Here is a 13,195-nt window from a genome sequence, read left to right on the forward strand (position 1 = left end):
TGACGACTTCCGGAAGTTGTGAGTCACCGCGGCTGCCATCTTGGTTAGGGGCTAACTGAAGTGATGGATTAATATGCTTGGTTCTTTCGGTAAAGTCACGGAGATGGGAAATAATAAAAATACAAAAAAATTATCATAAAATAATAAAAATACAACAATAAAATTATTATTTCCCTTCTACGTGACTTTACCGAAAGAACCAAGAATACGAATCACTGCAGTCACGAAAGCTTTAAATAGAAATTTAAGTGATGGAGTTTATCGGAATTTGGCAGCTGTCTTCTTATAGGGGGCGGTCTCCCAGGGTTACGGATCATTCCCGGCAACTGAACAATTTCCCCCTAAAAATCCCATAATAAATTCCATTCACCTGAATCCTAGGGAAGTGGTGGAGCCTATGGGATTGTGGCAGCTGTCTTCTTATAGGGGCAGTCTCACAGGGTTACGGATCATTCTCAGCAACTGAACAATTTCCCCCTAAAAATCCCATAATAAATTCCATTCACCTGAATCCTAGTGAAGTGGTGGAGCCTATGGGATTGTGGCAGCTGTCTTCTTATAGGGGCAGTCTCACAGGGTTACGGATCATTCTCTAGAACTGAACAATTTCCCCCTTAAAATCCCATAATAAATTCCATTCACCTGAATCCTAGTGAAGTGATGAGGCCTATGGGATTGTGGCAGCTGTCTTCTTATAGGGGGCAGTCTCCCAGGGTTACGGATCATTCTCTAGAACTGAACAATTTCCCCCTAAAAATCAACAATAAATTCCATTCACCTGAATCCTAGTGAAGTGAAGTGATGGGGCCTATGGGATTGTGGCAGTTGTCTTTTTATAGGGCCAGTCTCCCAGGGTTACGGATCATTCTCTAGAACTGAACAATTTCCCCCTAAAAATCCCATAATAAATTCCATTCGCCTGAATCCTAGTGAAGTGGTCTGGGGGGGGGGTAACTGAAGTGAAGGTTTAATTTTCGTTTGTTAAGAGCGTTAAACAGCGAGTAAAATTTAAACGGGAACCACTGCGGCTCTATTTTTGATTGTTTTTGACATATTTCGAATTCATGTGAACTTCTGAACGAAAAAAATCTGCAGTATACGATGTTCAAATCTGAATAGTTCGAAAACGGTAAAAGATAGGAGAGCTTCCCCTTATAGAGACTATAAATTTTTGTTCTAACAATAAAAATAACTGACTATTTAAAATTGAGCGGTTTCTGATGGCTGTACGTCTTTAAATATAACTAGACTTTTTGGTTATTTCGTAGAAAGAATATAAATTAAATAATAGAATACAATGTTTCGATTGCAACACAAGCAATCATCATCAGGTACGAATGAATGAAAAAAAAATAACCAAAAAAGTAATTCATGCAGTCACGAAAGCTCCAAATAAAGTATAAGATGATTGCTTGTGTTGCAATCGAAACGTCGTATTCTATTCTTTAATTTATTTTCTTTTTGCGTGACTTTACCGAAAGAACCAAACAGGTCCCTGCGGGGTGGGCTGGTAGGAACGAATAACTAAAGAATATAAACATCATGTATTATTACACTTGTTTAGCCAGGAAAGCCTCACTGAGTCTAAAGGTTTTTGTAGGGTCCTGCCAAGTGTTTGCAGTAGGGGGCGATGCTGCTACACCTAATCGGACGATACGAAGGAAGAGTTTGAGGCCTAGTTCTAGGCTTTAGGCCTAGCTGTAGGCTTTAGGCCGCTGTGAGTTAATTTTTAATTTAAATGTTTTAATTAAAAACTATCTCAGGGAATTATAAGGGAATGTTACACTTGTTTAGCCAGGAAAGCCTCACTGAGTGTAAAGGTTTTTGTAGGGTCCTGCCAAGTGTTTGCAGTAGGGGGCGATGCTGCTACACCTAATCGGACGATACGAAGGAAGAGTTTGAGGCCTAGTTCTAGGCTTTAGGCCTAGCTGTAGGCTTTAGGCCGCTGTGAGTTAATTTTTAATTTAAATGTTTTAATTAAAAACTATCTCAGGGAATTAGAAGGGAATGTTACACTTGTTTAGCCAGGAAAGCGTCACTGAGTCTAAAGGTTTTTGTAGGGTCCTGCCAAGTGTTTGCAGTAGGGGGCGATGTTGCTATACCTAATCGGACATCGGACGGACGGACGATATAATCTATTGTAGGCTGGTTCACTTCGTTCCTACCAGTAAAAGTAATTCCTGCAGTCACGAAAGCTCCAAATCATGTATAAGAAGTTGAATCAAGTCAACAATTTTTGTGCGTTTTTGCAGAAATTTACAAATGTTTGGAGTAGTTGTTGGCGTCTTGATTGTATATAGTAAATACATTTGTAACAAAAAATCACATCATGTTCATTATTATATTTATTGACAACGTTTTGCCTGGCGAAGACAGCCTTCATGAACTGATAATTTATAAAAGTGAAACTTTGTTTTATATATAAAACGGCGTTTGTCGTTCAGCACGCTTACACATTTTTTTTGAAGGGCGGTTTTATTTTTTTACTCAATTGCTCCAGACAAATTTAAAATTTAAAAAATATTTCAACACATCTCATGCCCTTAATGCTTAGCCGTCAACCCATACGCTTTACCCCGTATTCCTGTACTCGAGAAATCAGTTTTCATGTCCATACCGGCGTACAGCCGTTTCAAAATACGGGCATTATTTTTTTGTTTATTTGTTTGAGTTTCTCTCCTTGTGATTGTAGTATTGGTGAGTGTAGTGGTGAGTGTACTTGTTGAGTGTTGTGGTGAGTGTAATAATGGTGAGTGTAGTATTGATGAGTGTAGTGGTGAGTGTACTAGTAGTGAGTGTTGTGGTGAGTGTAGTAGTGGTGATTGTAGTATTGGTGAGTGTAGTGGTGAGTGAACTAGTAGTGAGTGTTGTGGTGAGTGTAGTGGTGATGAGTGTAGTATTGGTGAGTGTAGTGGTGAGTGTAGTATTGGTGAGTGTAGTGGTGAGTGTACTTGTAGTGAGTGTTGTGGTGAGTGTAATAATGGTGAGTGTAGTATTGATGAGTGTAGTGGTGAGTGTACTAGTAGTGAGTGTGGTGATGAGTGTACTAGTGGTGAGTGTTGTGGTGAGTGTAGTAGTGGTGAGTGTAGTATTGGTGAGTGTCGTAGTGAGTGTACTAGTAGTGAGTGTTGTGGTGAGTGTAGTAGTGGTGAGTGTACTAGTAGTGAGTGTACTAGTGGTGAGTGTAGTATTGATGAGTGTAGTGGTGAGTGTACTAGTCGTGAGTGTTGTGGTGAGTGTAGTAGTGGTGAGTGTACTAGTGGTTAGTGTACTAGTGGTGAGTGTAGTGGAGAGTGTACTAGTGGTGAGTGTACTAGTGGTGAGTGTACTATTGGTGAGTGTCTATTTTTTGTGTTTCTCTCCTTGCAATAGGACTTTGTAGGGTGAAGGTTGAAGATGTATAAGGGACACGGGGTGACCAATGAGGTCCGAATTGGTCCGTAATACGTTAGGGCACTGATAAGGGCTTGACAGGTATGTGAACAGGAAGAAATAAACTCGTTTAAAAAAATATATTTAAAAAACTTTTTATTAACAACTTCGCCTGACGGTCGAGAAGTACGTCAATGGCAGAGTTCGCAACCGGGTACCCGATACCCGTACCCTACCCGATACCCGGCTACCCGTACCCGGCCGGGTACGGGTAGCCGTTTGCGACCCTAGTGCGGCCGGGTACGGGTAGGCCGTGAGTCACTGGTGAGTAACCTTCTTCTTGGTTTTTTCGGTAAAGTCACGTAGAAGGGAAGTAATAAAATAATAAAAATAAAACATAATAAAATAATTCTCACGACGTTTCGGCCACAACGCAAGCAGCCGTCCTCAGGTGAAAACCAGGTCTGTCGGGGAGACAGCGTCTGAATGAAACAGCACACGAGCTTGGAGCACATATATAAGCTGGGTTGGGAGGGGGGGAAAGGGCGCTTCGACAAAAGAATTTGCATATCAAGAGGAATTTAGCATATTTATGGGAAATGGTGAGTAACCGTTTGTCACTCATTTCGGGTAGGGTACGGGTACGGAACGGGAACCCATACCCGGCCGGGTACGGGTAAGGAAACAAAACCCGTTTGCGACCTCTGGTCAATGGCGCCTGAGACACGTGGTGCTTGCTTTTTGTGGGAAACGATTCCACAGTTTAGTGACCGCCGCGTTTTTGAACCCGCACAAAATATATAATTAATAAGCCGTCCATACTAAAATTGTAATTGCTTGAAAGGAGGCAATTAATTGATGAATTGATGCCGATTTTGATACGGGCACGCATCGTCACCGGATCTGAGTACGTGTGCCAAATGTGGAATTGATTGGGCAACGGGAAGTAGACTAACTTTTAGATGACAAGATTTGACCACGAACAAGTATAACCCGTAAAAACAAAGTTTTTCACTATAAATCCTTTATATGCGTGGCGGCTAGAGTCCTCTCGTCCTCTGGCTTGAGATGGCTGCCACCTATGGGTCAGATGATTGCATTGCACCATTAAGCAATTGGTAATTAAATATAATATTTTTGTCCTAAAAAGTGTAACATTTTGGAAAAAAATTTTCGCGAACATTAATTGTCACGCACAACGAGTCTGTGTGGAAAATGTCAGCTCGATTGGATCACGGGAAGTGGGTAAAAAAACGACCGAAAGATTTGCACGGTCGTAAGCGCGCAAGCAAGCGAACTTAATGTAAAGGATTTTAAAAAATCGCTGTTCGTGGTGCTGACGTTAGGAAAAAAACGCCACTTTTTAAAAAAAATTCTTGCTGTGGATTTCACACCTGATGACGATTGCTTGTGTTGCAGTCGAAACGTCGTAAGAATTTTGATTGTTCATAATCAACTTTTTGGGTTAGATCGCGTTATTTATAAATGTGTCGTAACCCTCCACCACCCGACACGGCCAATCAGTAAAAAAAGTGTCACGTTGACAAAAGACAAATAGTTCACTGCTTTAGCCCACCGGTGTGTTGTAAATGTTGTGGTTTCACGCTTCAACACACCGGTGGGCTAAAGCAGTGAACTATTTTGTCTTTTGTCAACATGACACTTTTTTTTACTGATTGGCCGTGTCGGGTGGTGGAGGGTTACGACACATTTATAAATAACGCGATCTAAACCCAAAAACGTTGATTATTAATATTGGTCGCAAAAGCCTGCTACGTGTTAATTTTGATTGTTTAATATTTTATTATTTCCCTTCTACGTGCTTTACCCAAAGAACCAAGAATATGAATCCCTGCAGTCACGCAAGCTTTAAATCAAAATTTAAACACGAGTGAATGTTAAATAAAGCCGTTGAATAAAAGGACGAGCTCCGACCCACAGTCGGGGCTGCTGCCATCGGGAGTGGAACTCGTTGTGCTGCTGTCGTCGTGGTCTTCGCCTCTTCAAGCTGTGGGTCATGGAGGCATGTTGGATGTCCCGAACCGGTATGGAGTGATCCCCCGTGGCTGTGAGAGCCGGAATAAACAAGAGGGAAAACACCTCCTACTAGTTAGTGTCTCTGAATTGGAACGCTACAAATGTACATGGGAGAGGACTGTCATTCGCAACCGTGACCTGGGTGATTGAGTTGTTGGGTGAGTGACTGAATTATTTAATGAGTGAATGTGTGGTTGAGTAGGGGCAGTGAGTAGGTGAGAGGATTGGTGAGTGAATGAATCAATGAGTGGGTAAGTGAATGGGTGGGTGAGTGAATGTGTGGTTGAGTAGGGGCGGTGAGTAGGTGAGAGGATTGGTGAGTGAATGAATCAATGAGTGGGTGAGTGAATGGGTGGGTGAGTGAATGTGTGGTTGAGTAGGGGCGGTGAGTAGGTGAGAGGATTGGTGAGTGAACGAATCAATGAGTGGGTGGGTGAGAGAGTGAATGAGTGGGTGAGTGGGGGTGGTGAGTGAGCGAGTAGGTGATTGAGAGTGTTGGGGGGTGAGTGAATTAATCAATGGGTGGGTGAGAGTGAATGGGGGGGGGGGGGTGAGTGAATATGTGGTTGAGTGGGGGTGGTTAGTGAATGAGTGGGTGAGTAGGTGAGTGGATGAAAGGGTTGGTGAGTGAATTAATCAATGAGTGTGTGGGTGAGAGAGTGAATGTGTGGTTGAGTGGGGACGGTGAGTGAATTAATGGGTGAGTAGGTAAATGGGTGAGTAGGTGAATTGGTGTGTAGGTTAATGGGTTGGTGAGTAGGTGAATGGATGGGTGAGTAGGTGCGTGGGTGGGTGAGTGGGTGGGTGAGTGGGTCAATGGGTGAGTAGGTGAATGGGTGAGTGAGTAGGTGAATGGGTGGGTGAGTATGTGAATGGGTGGATGAGTCGGTGAATGGGTGGGTGGATGAGTCGGTGAATGGGTGGGTGGTTGAGTGGGTGAGTAGGTGGGTAAGCGGTGTTGGTGGGTGAGGTGAGTGGGGTGGTGAAAGCAAACATCAATGGAAGCAAAGAGAAATCAGCGCAAAAAATAAATAGCCGTCACCAAATGAGAAATGAAAAATACTGCACAAACACAAATCAATACACCGACTTACTTACCCGTTTCTGCATTAACACGGTTGGCTACGTACGGTGCGAAAAAAGTCCAACGATACACCTATCGTGAGTTTGTATAGTTTATTTTAACATACTGGAGCATTTTTTGGGGGGGGGGAAGAGCTTTATAGCTTATCGGATTTCCTCCTCCAGTAATAAATACAGATTCTGACTATAATACAAACACGCACGTGTTATAATGTTTAATGTCCTTGACGACAACCTCACCCAGTGTGTTTGCAGAGTTCGCATTTCCCTCAGCAAGATGATCCACGCGTTGCTAGCGGCTACGGCTGAGGAGTTAGAGAGGAAAGGGAAGATTCATCCTCTCATACCTCCACAATCACCGTGTAAACAATAGTTTTATTATATTGCAATTCCTTGACAACCTCACCCAGTGTGTTTGCAGAGTTCGCATTTCCCTCAGCAAGATGATCCACGCGTTGCTAGCGGCTTCAGCTGAGGAGCTGGAGAGGAAAGGGAAGATTCATCCTCTCACAGACCTCCACAATCACCGTGTATACAATAGTTTTATTATATTACAATTCCTTGACAACCTCACCCAGTGTGTTTGCAGAGTTCGCATTTCCCTCAGCAAGATGATCCACGCGTTGCTAGCGGCTTCAGCTGAGGAGCTGGAGAGGAAAGGGAAGATTCATCCTCTCACAGACCTCCACAATCACCGTGTATACAATAGTTTTATTATATTACAATTCCTTGACAACCTCACCCAGTGTGTTTGCAGAGTTCGCTTTTCCCTCAGCAAGATGGTCCACGCGTTGCTAGCGGCTTCAGCTGAGGAGCTGGAGAGGAAAGGGAAGATTCATCCTCTCACAGACCTCCACAATCATCGTGTATACAATAGTTTTATTATATTACAATTCCTTGACAACCTCACCCAGTGTGTTTGCAGAATTCGCTTTTCCCTCAGCAAGATGGTCCACGCGTTGCTAGCGGCTACGGCTGAGGAGCTGGAGAGGAAAGGGAAGATTTATCATCTCAGACCTCCACAATCACTGTATACACAATAGTTGTATTATATTACAATTCCTTGACAACTTCACCCAGTGTGTTTGCAGAGTTCGTATTTCCCTCAGAAAGATGATCCACGCGTTGCTAGCGGCTTCGGCTGAGGAGTTAGAGAGGAAAGGGAAGATTTATCCTCTCATACCTCCACAATCACCGTATATTATATATTATAATATTACAATTCCTTGACAACAACCTCACCCAGTGTGTTTGCAGACTTCACATTTCCCTCAGTAAGATGGTCGAGGCGACTGTGGCGGCTTCTGGAGAGTCGTGGGGGAGGTTTCCTCTCCCGCCCTTCACCCCCATCGCTTCACTTCGTCGTCATCGCCGTTTGCCGCCATTTGTGGAGTTGTTGTTGTTGGTGGTGGGTGGTGGTGGTGGGTTGTGGTTGGTTGTGGTGAGGGAGGGGGGGAGAGAATAAGTTTTGAAGGCTGTGTCGGCGGCTGTGGTTGTGGATACTGAGAGATTTAGAGAGGAGAGTGAAACGAAACAACTACGACGACTTCCTCACTATCACCACCATCATCATCATCAACAAACTATTTAATTTAAGAGGGAATCCACGCCTCGTCACCTCCTCTCTCTCTCGTTACTTTAACGAGGTTTCTCTTACGCTTCTTGCCATCTTCGCCGTCGTCTTTGTAAACATCTTCGCTGGTGCTGCTAACGTAGTTTTTATTTTATTTTGTTGTTATTATTGCAGCTGTTGTGTTAGTTTGAGAGCTAACGTAGTTTTTATTTAGTTATTCTTGTTGTTGCTGTGTTTAGTTATTATTATTTTGAGGGAATTGCGATCGAACGCTTTGAATATCTGAGGAGAGTGAGCCGAGTTTTTTTTATTTTGTTTTAAAGTTTTTTTTTGGTTTGTAAACTTTCAACAATCGCGCCACGACCACCACCTCCAAGGGACATTTAAAGATGCCCGTCAATAAAGAAGGTACAGTGCAATGTTTATATAACTACATTTTACACACATATATATAACTACATTACACTTTATACACACAGAATATAACTACATAACACTTTACACACACACATATAACTACTTTACTACATACATATACAGTATAACTACATTACACACACACATATACAGTATAACTACATTACACACACACACATATACAGTATAACTACATTACACACACACACATATACAGTATAACTACATTACACACACATATACAGTATAACTACATTACACACACACACATTTACAGTATAACTACATTACGCACACACACATATACAGTATAACTACATTACACATACACACATATACAGTATAACTACATTACACACACATATACAGTATAACTACATTACACACACACATATACAGTATAACTACATTACACACACACATATACAGTATAACTACATTACACACACATATACAGTATAACTACATTACACACACACATATACAGTATAACTACATTACACACACATATACAGTATAACTACATTACACACACATATACAGTATAACTACATTACACACACATATATACAGTATAACTACATTACACACACACATATACAGTATAACTACATTACACACACACATATACAGTATAACTACATTACACACACATATACAGTATAACTACATTACACACACATATACAGTATAACTACATTACACACACACATATACAGTATAACTACATTACACACACACATATACAGTATAACTACATTACGCACACACACATATACAGTATAACTACATTACACACACACACATATACAGTATAACTACATTACACACACACATATACAGTATAACTACATTACACACACACATATACAGTATAACTACATTACACACACACATATACAGTATAACTACATTACACACACATACACAGTATAACTACATTACACACACATATACAGTATAACTACATTACACACACATATACAGTATAACTACATTACACACACACATATACAGTATAACTACATTACACACACATATACAGTATAACTACATTACACACACACACATTTACAGTATAACTACATTACACACACACATATACAGTATAACTACATTACACACACACACATTTACAGTATAACTACATTACACACACATATACAGTATAACTACATTACACACACATATACATACAGTATAACTACATTATACACAGACATATACAGTATAACTACATTACACACACACACATATACAGTATAACTACATTACACTACACACATATACAGTATAACTACATTACACTACACACATACACAGTATAACTACATTACACACATACACACATATACAGTATAACTACATTACACACATACACACATATACAGTATAACTACATTACACACACATATACATTACACTTTACACACATTGTATATAAAACTACATTACACACACACTGTGTATATAATATGTCAGTATATATATTTCGATTTAAAGCTTTCGTGACTGCAGGGATTCATCTTCTTGGTTCTTTCGGTAAAGTCACGTAGAAGGGAAGTAATAAAATAATAAAAATAAATAAAACATAATAAAACAATTCTCACTATTATGTTTTATTTTTATTATTTTATTACTTCAGTATATATAATATATATAAGTGTGTATATGACTTTCTCGCGAGAAGTTTTACGAAGCTTCGCGTACGACGATTGTGTTAAAAAGTTACCAAGTGAACTTGGCCTGCTCTTCCACTGCTCGTAATTGAGATAGCAGTGACGTATACAGTTGACTTTGTAGTAGGAGAGAGAGAGTGAGGAAAAGACTTAATGTTTTTTAATGTACACGCCTTGACTTTAGTACAGATGTTACACTCTTTTTGACGATTGTTATTCAACTCTGAGTTTGTGTGTTGTGTTGTGTAAATGTGTTCTATGTACAGTCGTGTGCACACTTCGCTACTTACTTTTTAAATCCTTTATATTAAGTTCGCTTGCTTGCTTGCTTGCGTGCTTACGACCGTGCAAATCTTTCGGTCGTTTTTTAACCCACTTCCCGTGATCCAATCGAGCTGACGTTTTGCACACAGACTCGTTGTGCGTGACAATTTATTTTCGTGAAATTTTTTTTCTCCAAAATGTAACACTTTTTAGGAAAAAATAAATTTTATTTAATTACCAATTGCTTAATGGTGGCAGGCAATCATCTGACCCATAGGTGGCAGCCATCTCAAGCCAGAGGACGAGAGGACTCTAGCCGCCACGCATATAAAGGATTTATAGTGAAAAACTTTGTTTTTACGGGTTAAATTTTTTAAAGACATTAAACTTGAGTGATTGGCACGACTTTCGGTTTTATCACTACGATCATTTTATTTTTTATTAATGTCACAGGATGGCCTGCCATGTGTTTGGTTTACATATAAAAAACTAAATACAATGTACAGATTGTAGTTAAAGTACCCTTTGTAAAAGCTTGTCTTTGTTAATTTGAAATACTCGAGTTAATGTTACAACTTGTACAAGCACACCAGAGGTTTAAATTGAATGATAAACACTGGTGGTGGTTGTGATGGTGGTGGTTGTGATGGTGGTGGTTGTGATGATGGTGATGATGGTGGTGGTGATGGTGGTGGTTGTGATGATGGTGGTGGTTGTGATGATGATGGTGGTGGTGGTTGTGATGATGGTGGTGGTGGTGGTGGTTGTGATGATGATGGTGGTGGGAGTTGTGATGGTGATTGTGGTGGCTGTGTATATATGTGTTGAACTTCTTTCACACTGTACATAGCCAACTGCGCCAATCAGAGGTGCGGTGGAAGGACACCAAACTAAACACGTCTGTGGGTCTCTGTGTGAGTCTGTGGGTCTCTGTGTGAGTCTGTGGGTCTCTGTGTGAGTCTGTGGGTCTCTGTGTGAGTCTGTGGGTCTCTGTGTGAGTCTGTGGGTCTCTGTGTGAGTCTGTGGGTCTCTGTGTGAGTCTGTGGGTCTCTGTGTGAGTCTGTGGGTCTCTGTGTGAGTCTGTGGGTCTCTGTGTGAGTCTGTGGGTCTCTGTGTGAGTCTGTGGGTCTCTGTGTGAGTCTGTGGGTCTCTGTGTGAGTCTGTGGGTCTCTGTGTGAGTCTGTGGGTCTCTGTGTGAGTCTGTGGGTCTCTGTGTGAGTCTGTGGGTCTCTGTGTGAGTCTGTGGGTCTCTGTGTGAGTCTGTGGGTCTCTGTGTGAGTCTGTGGGTCTCTGTGTGAGTCTGTGGGTCTCTGTGTGAGTCTGTGGGTCTCTGTGTGAGTCTGTGGGTCTCTGTGTGAGTCTGTGGGTCTCTGTGTGAGTCTGTGGGTCTCTGTGTGAGTCTGTGGGTCTCTGTGTGAGTCTGTGGGTCTCTGTGTGAGTCTGTGGGTCTCTGTGTGAGTCTGTGGGTCTCTGTGTGAGTCTGTGGGTCTCTGTGTGAGTCTGTGGGTCTCTGTGTGAGTCTGTGGGTCTCTGTGTGAGTCTGTGGGTCTCTGTGTGAGTCTGTGGGTCTCTGTGTGAGTCTGTGGGTCTCTGTGTGAGTCTGTGGGTCTCTGTGTGAGTCTGTGGGTCTCTGTGTGAGTCTGTGGGTCTCTGTGTGAGTCTGTAGGTCTCTGTGTGAGTCTGTGGGTATAGGAGATGTTAACTACCTCGCCTGGTATGCAGGAGGTCGTGGGTTCTATCTCGACCCTGACGATGCCTGCTGTTGTATATTTGGAGTCTGCGTGTTTCTCTCTCTCATCATCACGGTGGCTAGGAGATGTTAACTACCTCGCCTGGTCTGCAGGAGGTCATGGAATCTATCTCGACCCTGACGATCAAAGGATGGAAAACTAGAATAGGTTTTTACCCTTGCTGGCACCCATAGCTATCAATGCCCTGATGCGTGTGGCATTGCCCTTGTCCTGTTCAACTTTCGCCGTTGGCCTCTGGTCTGACACTCGTGGTGGTGAAACTTGGCCATAAATAAGTAATATTTCATACTCTTAGGTTGTTTCGGTAAAGTCACGTAGGTAAAAAATTTTAATTAATAAAAGTAAAATAAAACAAATTAAAAAATTCACGACGTTTCGGAAGCAACACAAGCCTCCGTCTTCAGGTGGAACCGTCACAGCCACGACAGCTGTATCAAAATCTGGCAATTCAGCAGCATTGCTTCAAGCTGACGAGACACCCACTGTCAAAACCTGTACTTCCCTTCCCACAAACATCTGGCAATTAACCAGCATTGATTCAATCTGATGAGACACCCACTGTCAAAACCTGTCCCTTCCTTTCCCACAAACATCTGGCAATTCACCAGTCGTTGATTCAAGCTGATGAGACACCCACTGTCAAAACCTGTACTTCCCTTCCCACAAACATCTGGCAATTCACCAGCATTGATTCAATCTGATGAGACACCCACTGTCAAAACCTGTCCCTTCCTTTCCCACAAACATCTGGCAATTCACCAGTCATTGATTCAATCTGATGAGACACCCACTGTCAAAACCTGTCCTTCCTCTCCCACAAACATCTGGCAATTCAGCAGCATTGATTCAAGCTGACGAGACACCCATTGTCAAAACCTGTCCTTCCTTTCCCACAAACATCTGGCAATACATCAGTCATTGATTCAAGCGGGCTTGACTCCAGAGGATTAAGTTACGTCAACAATTTGAACAACATCCGAGCATCCGACAGAGAGTTCCTTGAGTGAATATCATGGCCC

General features: G+C 41.9%; 1 protein-coding gene and 1 long non-coding RNA gene across 2 annotated transcripts in view; one reads left to right on the forward strand and one right to left on the reverse strand.

Moving 5' to 3' along the window:
- Positions 1-2,327: 2,327 nt before the first annotated feature.
- Positions 2,328-7,728, reverse strand: LOC144739756 (uncharacterized). The gene is made up of 7 exons (XR_013589508.1): positions 7,569-7,728; positions 7,403-7,475; positions 7,235-7,307; positions 7,067-7,139; positions 6,899-6,971; positions 6,733-6,797; positions 2,328-5,438 (listed from the first exon to the last, which is right to left on the reverse strand). It is a non-coding gene; the product is annotated as an uncharacterized LOC144739756 (long non-coding RNA).
- Positions 7,729-7,902: 174 nt separating this feature from the next.
- The window catches only part of LOC144739755 (uncharacterized), a gene marked incomplete at its 3' end in the record, with an annotated part of 130,317 nt that continues 125,024 nt past the window's right edge, over positions 7,903-13,195 (forward strand). The window contains exon 1 of the mRNA XM_078622657.1: positions 7,903-8,473. Within this exon, the coding sequence (XP_078478783.1) occupies positions 8,455-8,473 (19 nt within the window). The remainder of the gene's footprint in view (positions 8,474-13,195) is intronic.

Source organism: Lampetra planeri, unplaced genomic scaffold (assembly GCF_965212315.1).
Source record: "Lampetra planeri unplaced genomic scaffold, kcLamPlan1.2.h2 scaffold_169, whole genome shotgun sequence".
Lineage (NCBI taxonomy): Eukaryota > Metazoa > Chordata > Hyperoartia > Petromyzontiformes > Petromyzontidae > Lampetra > Lampetra planeri.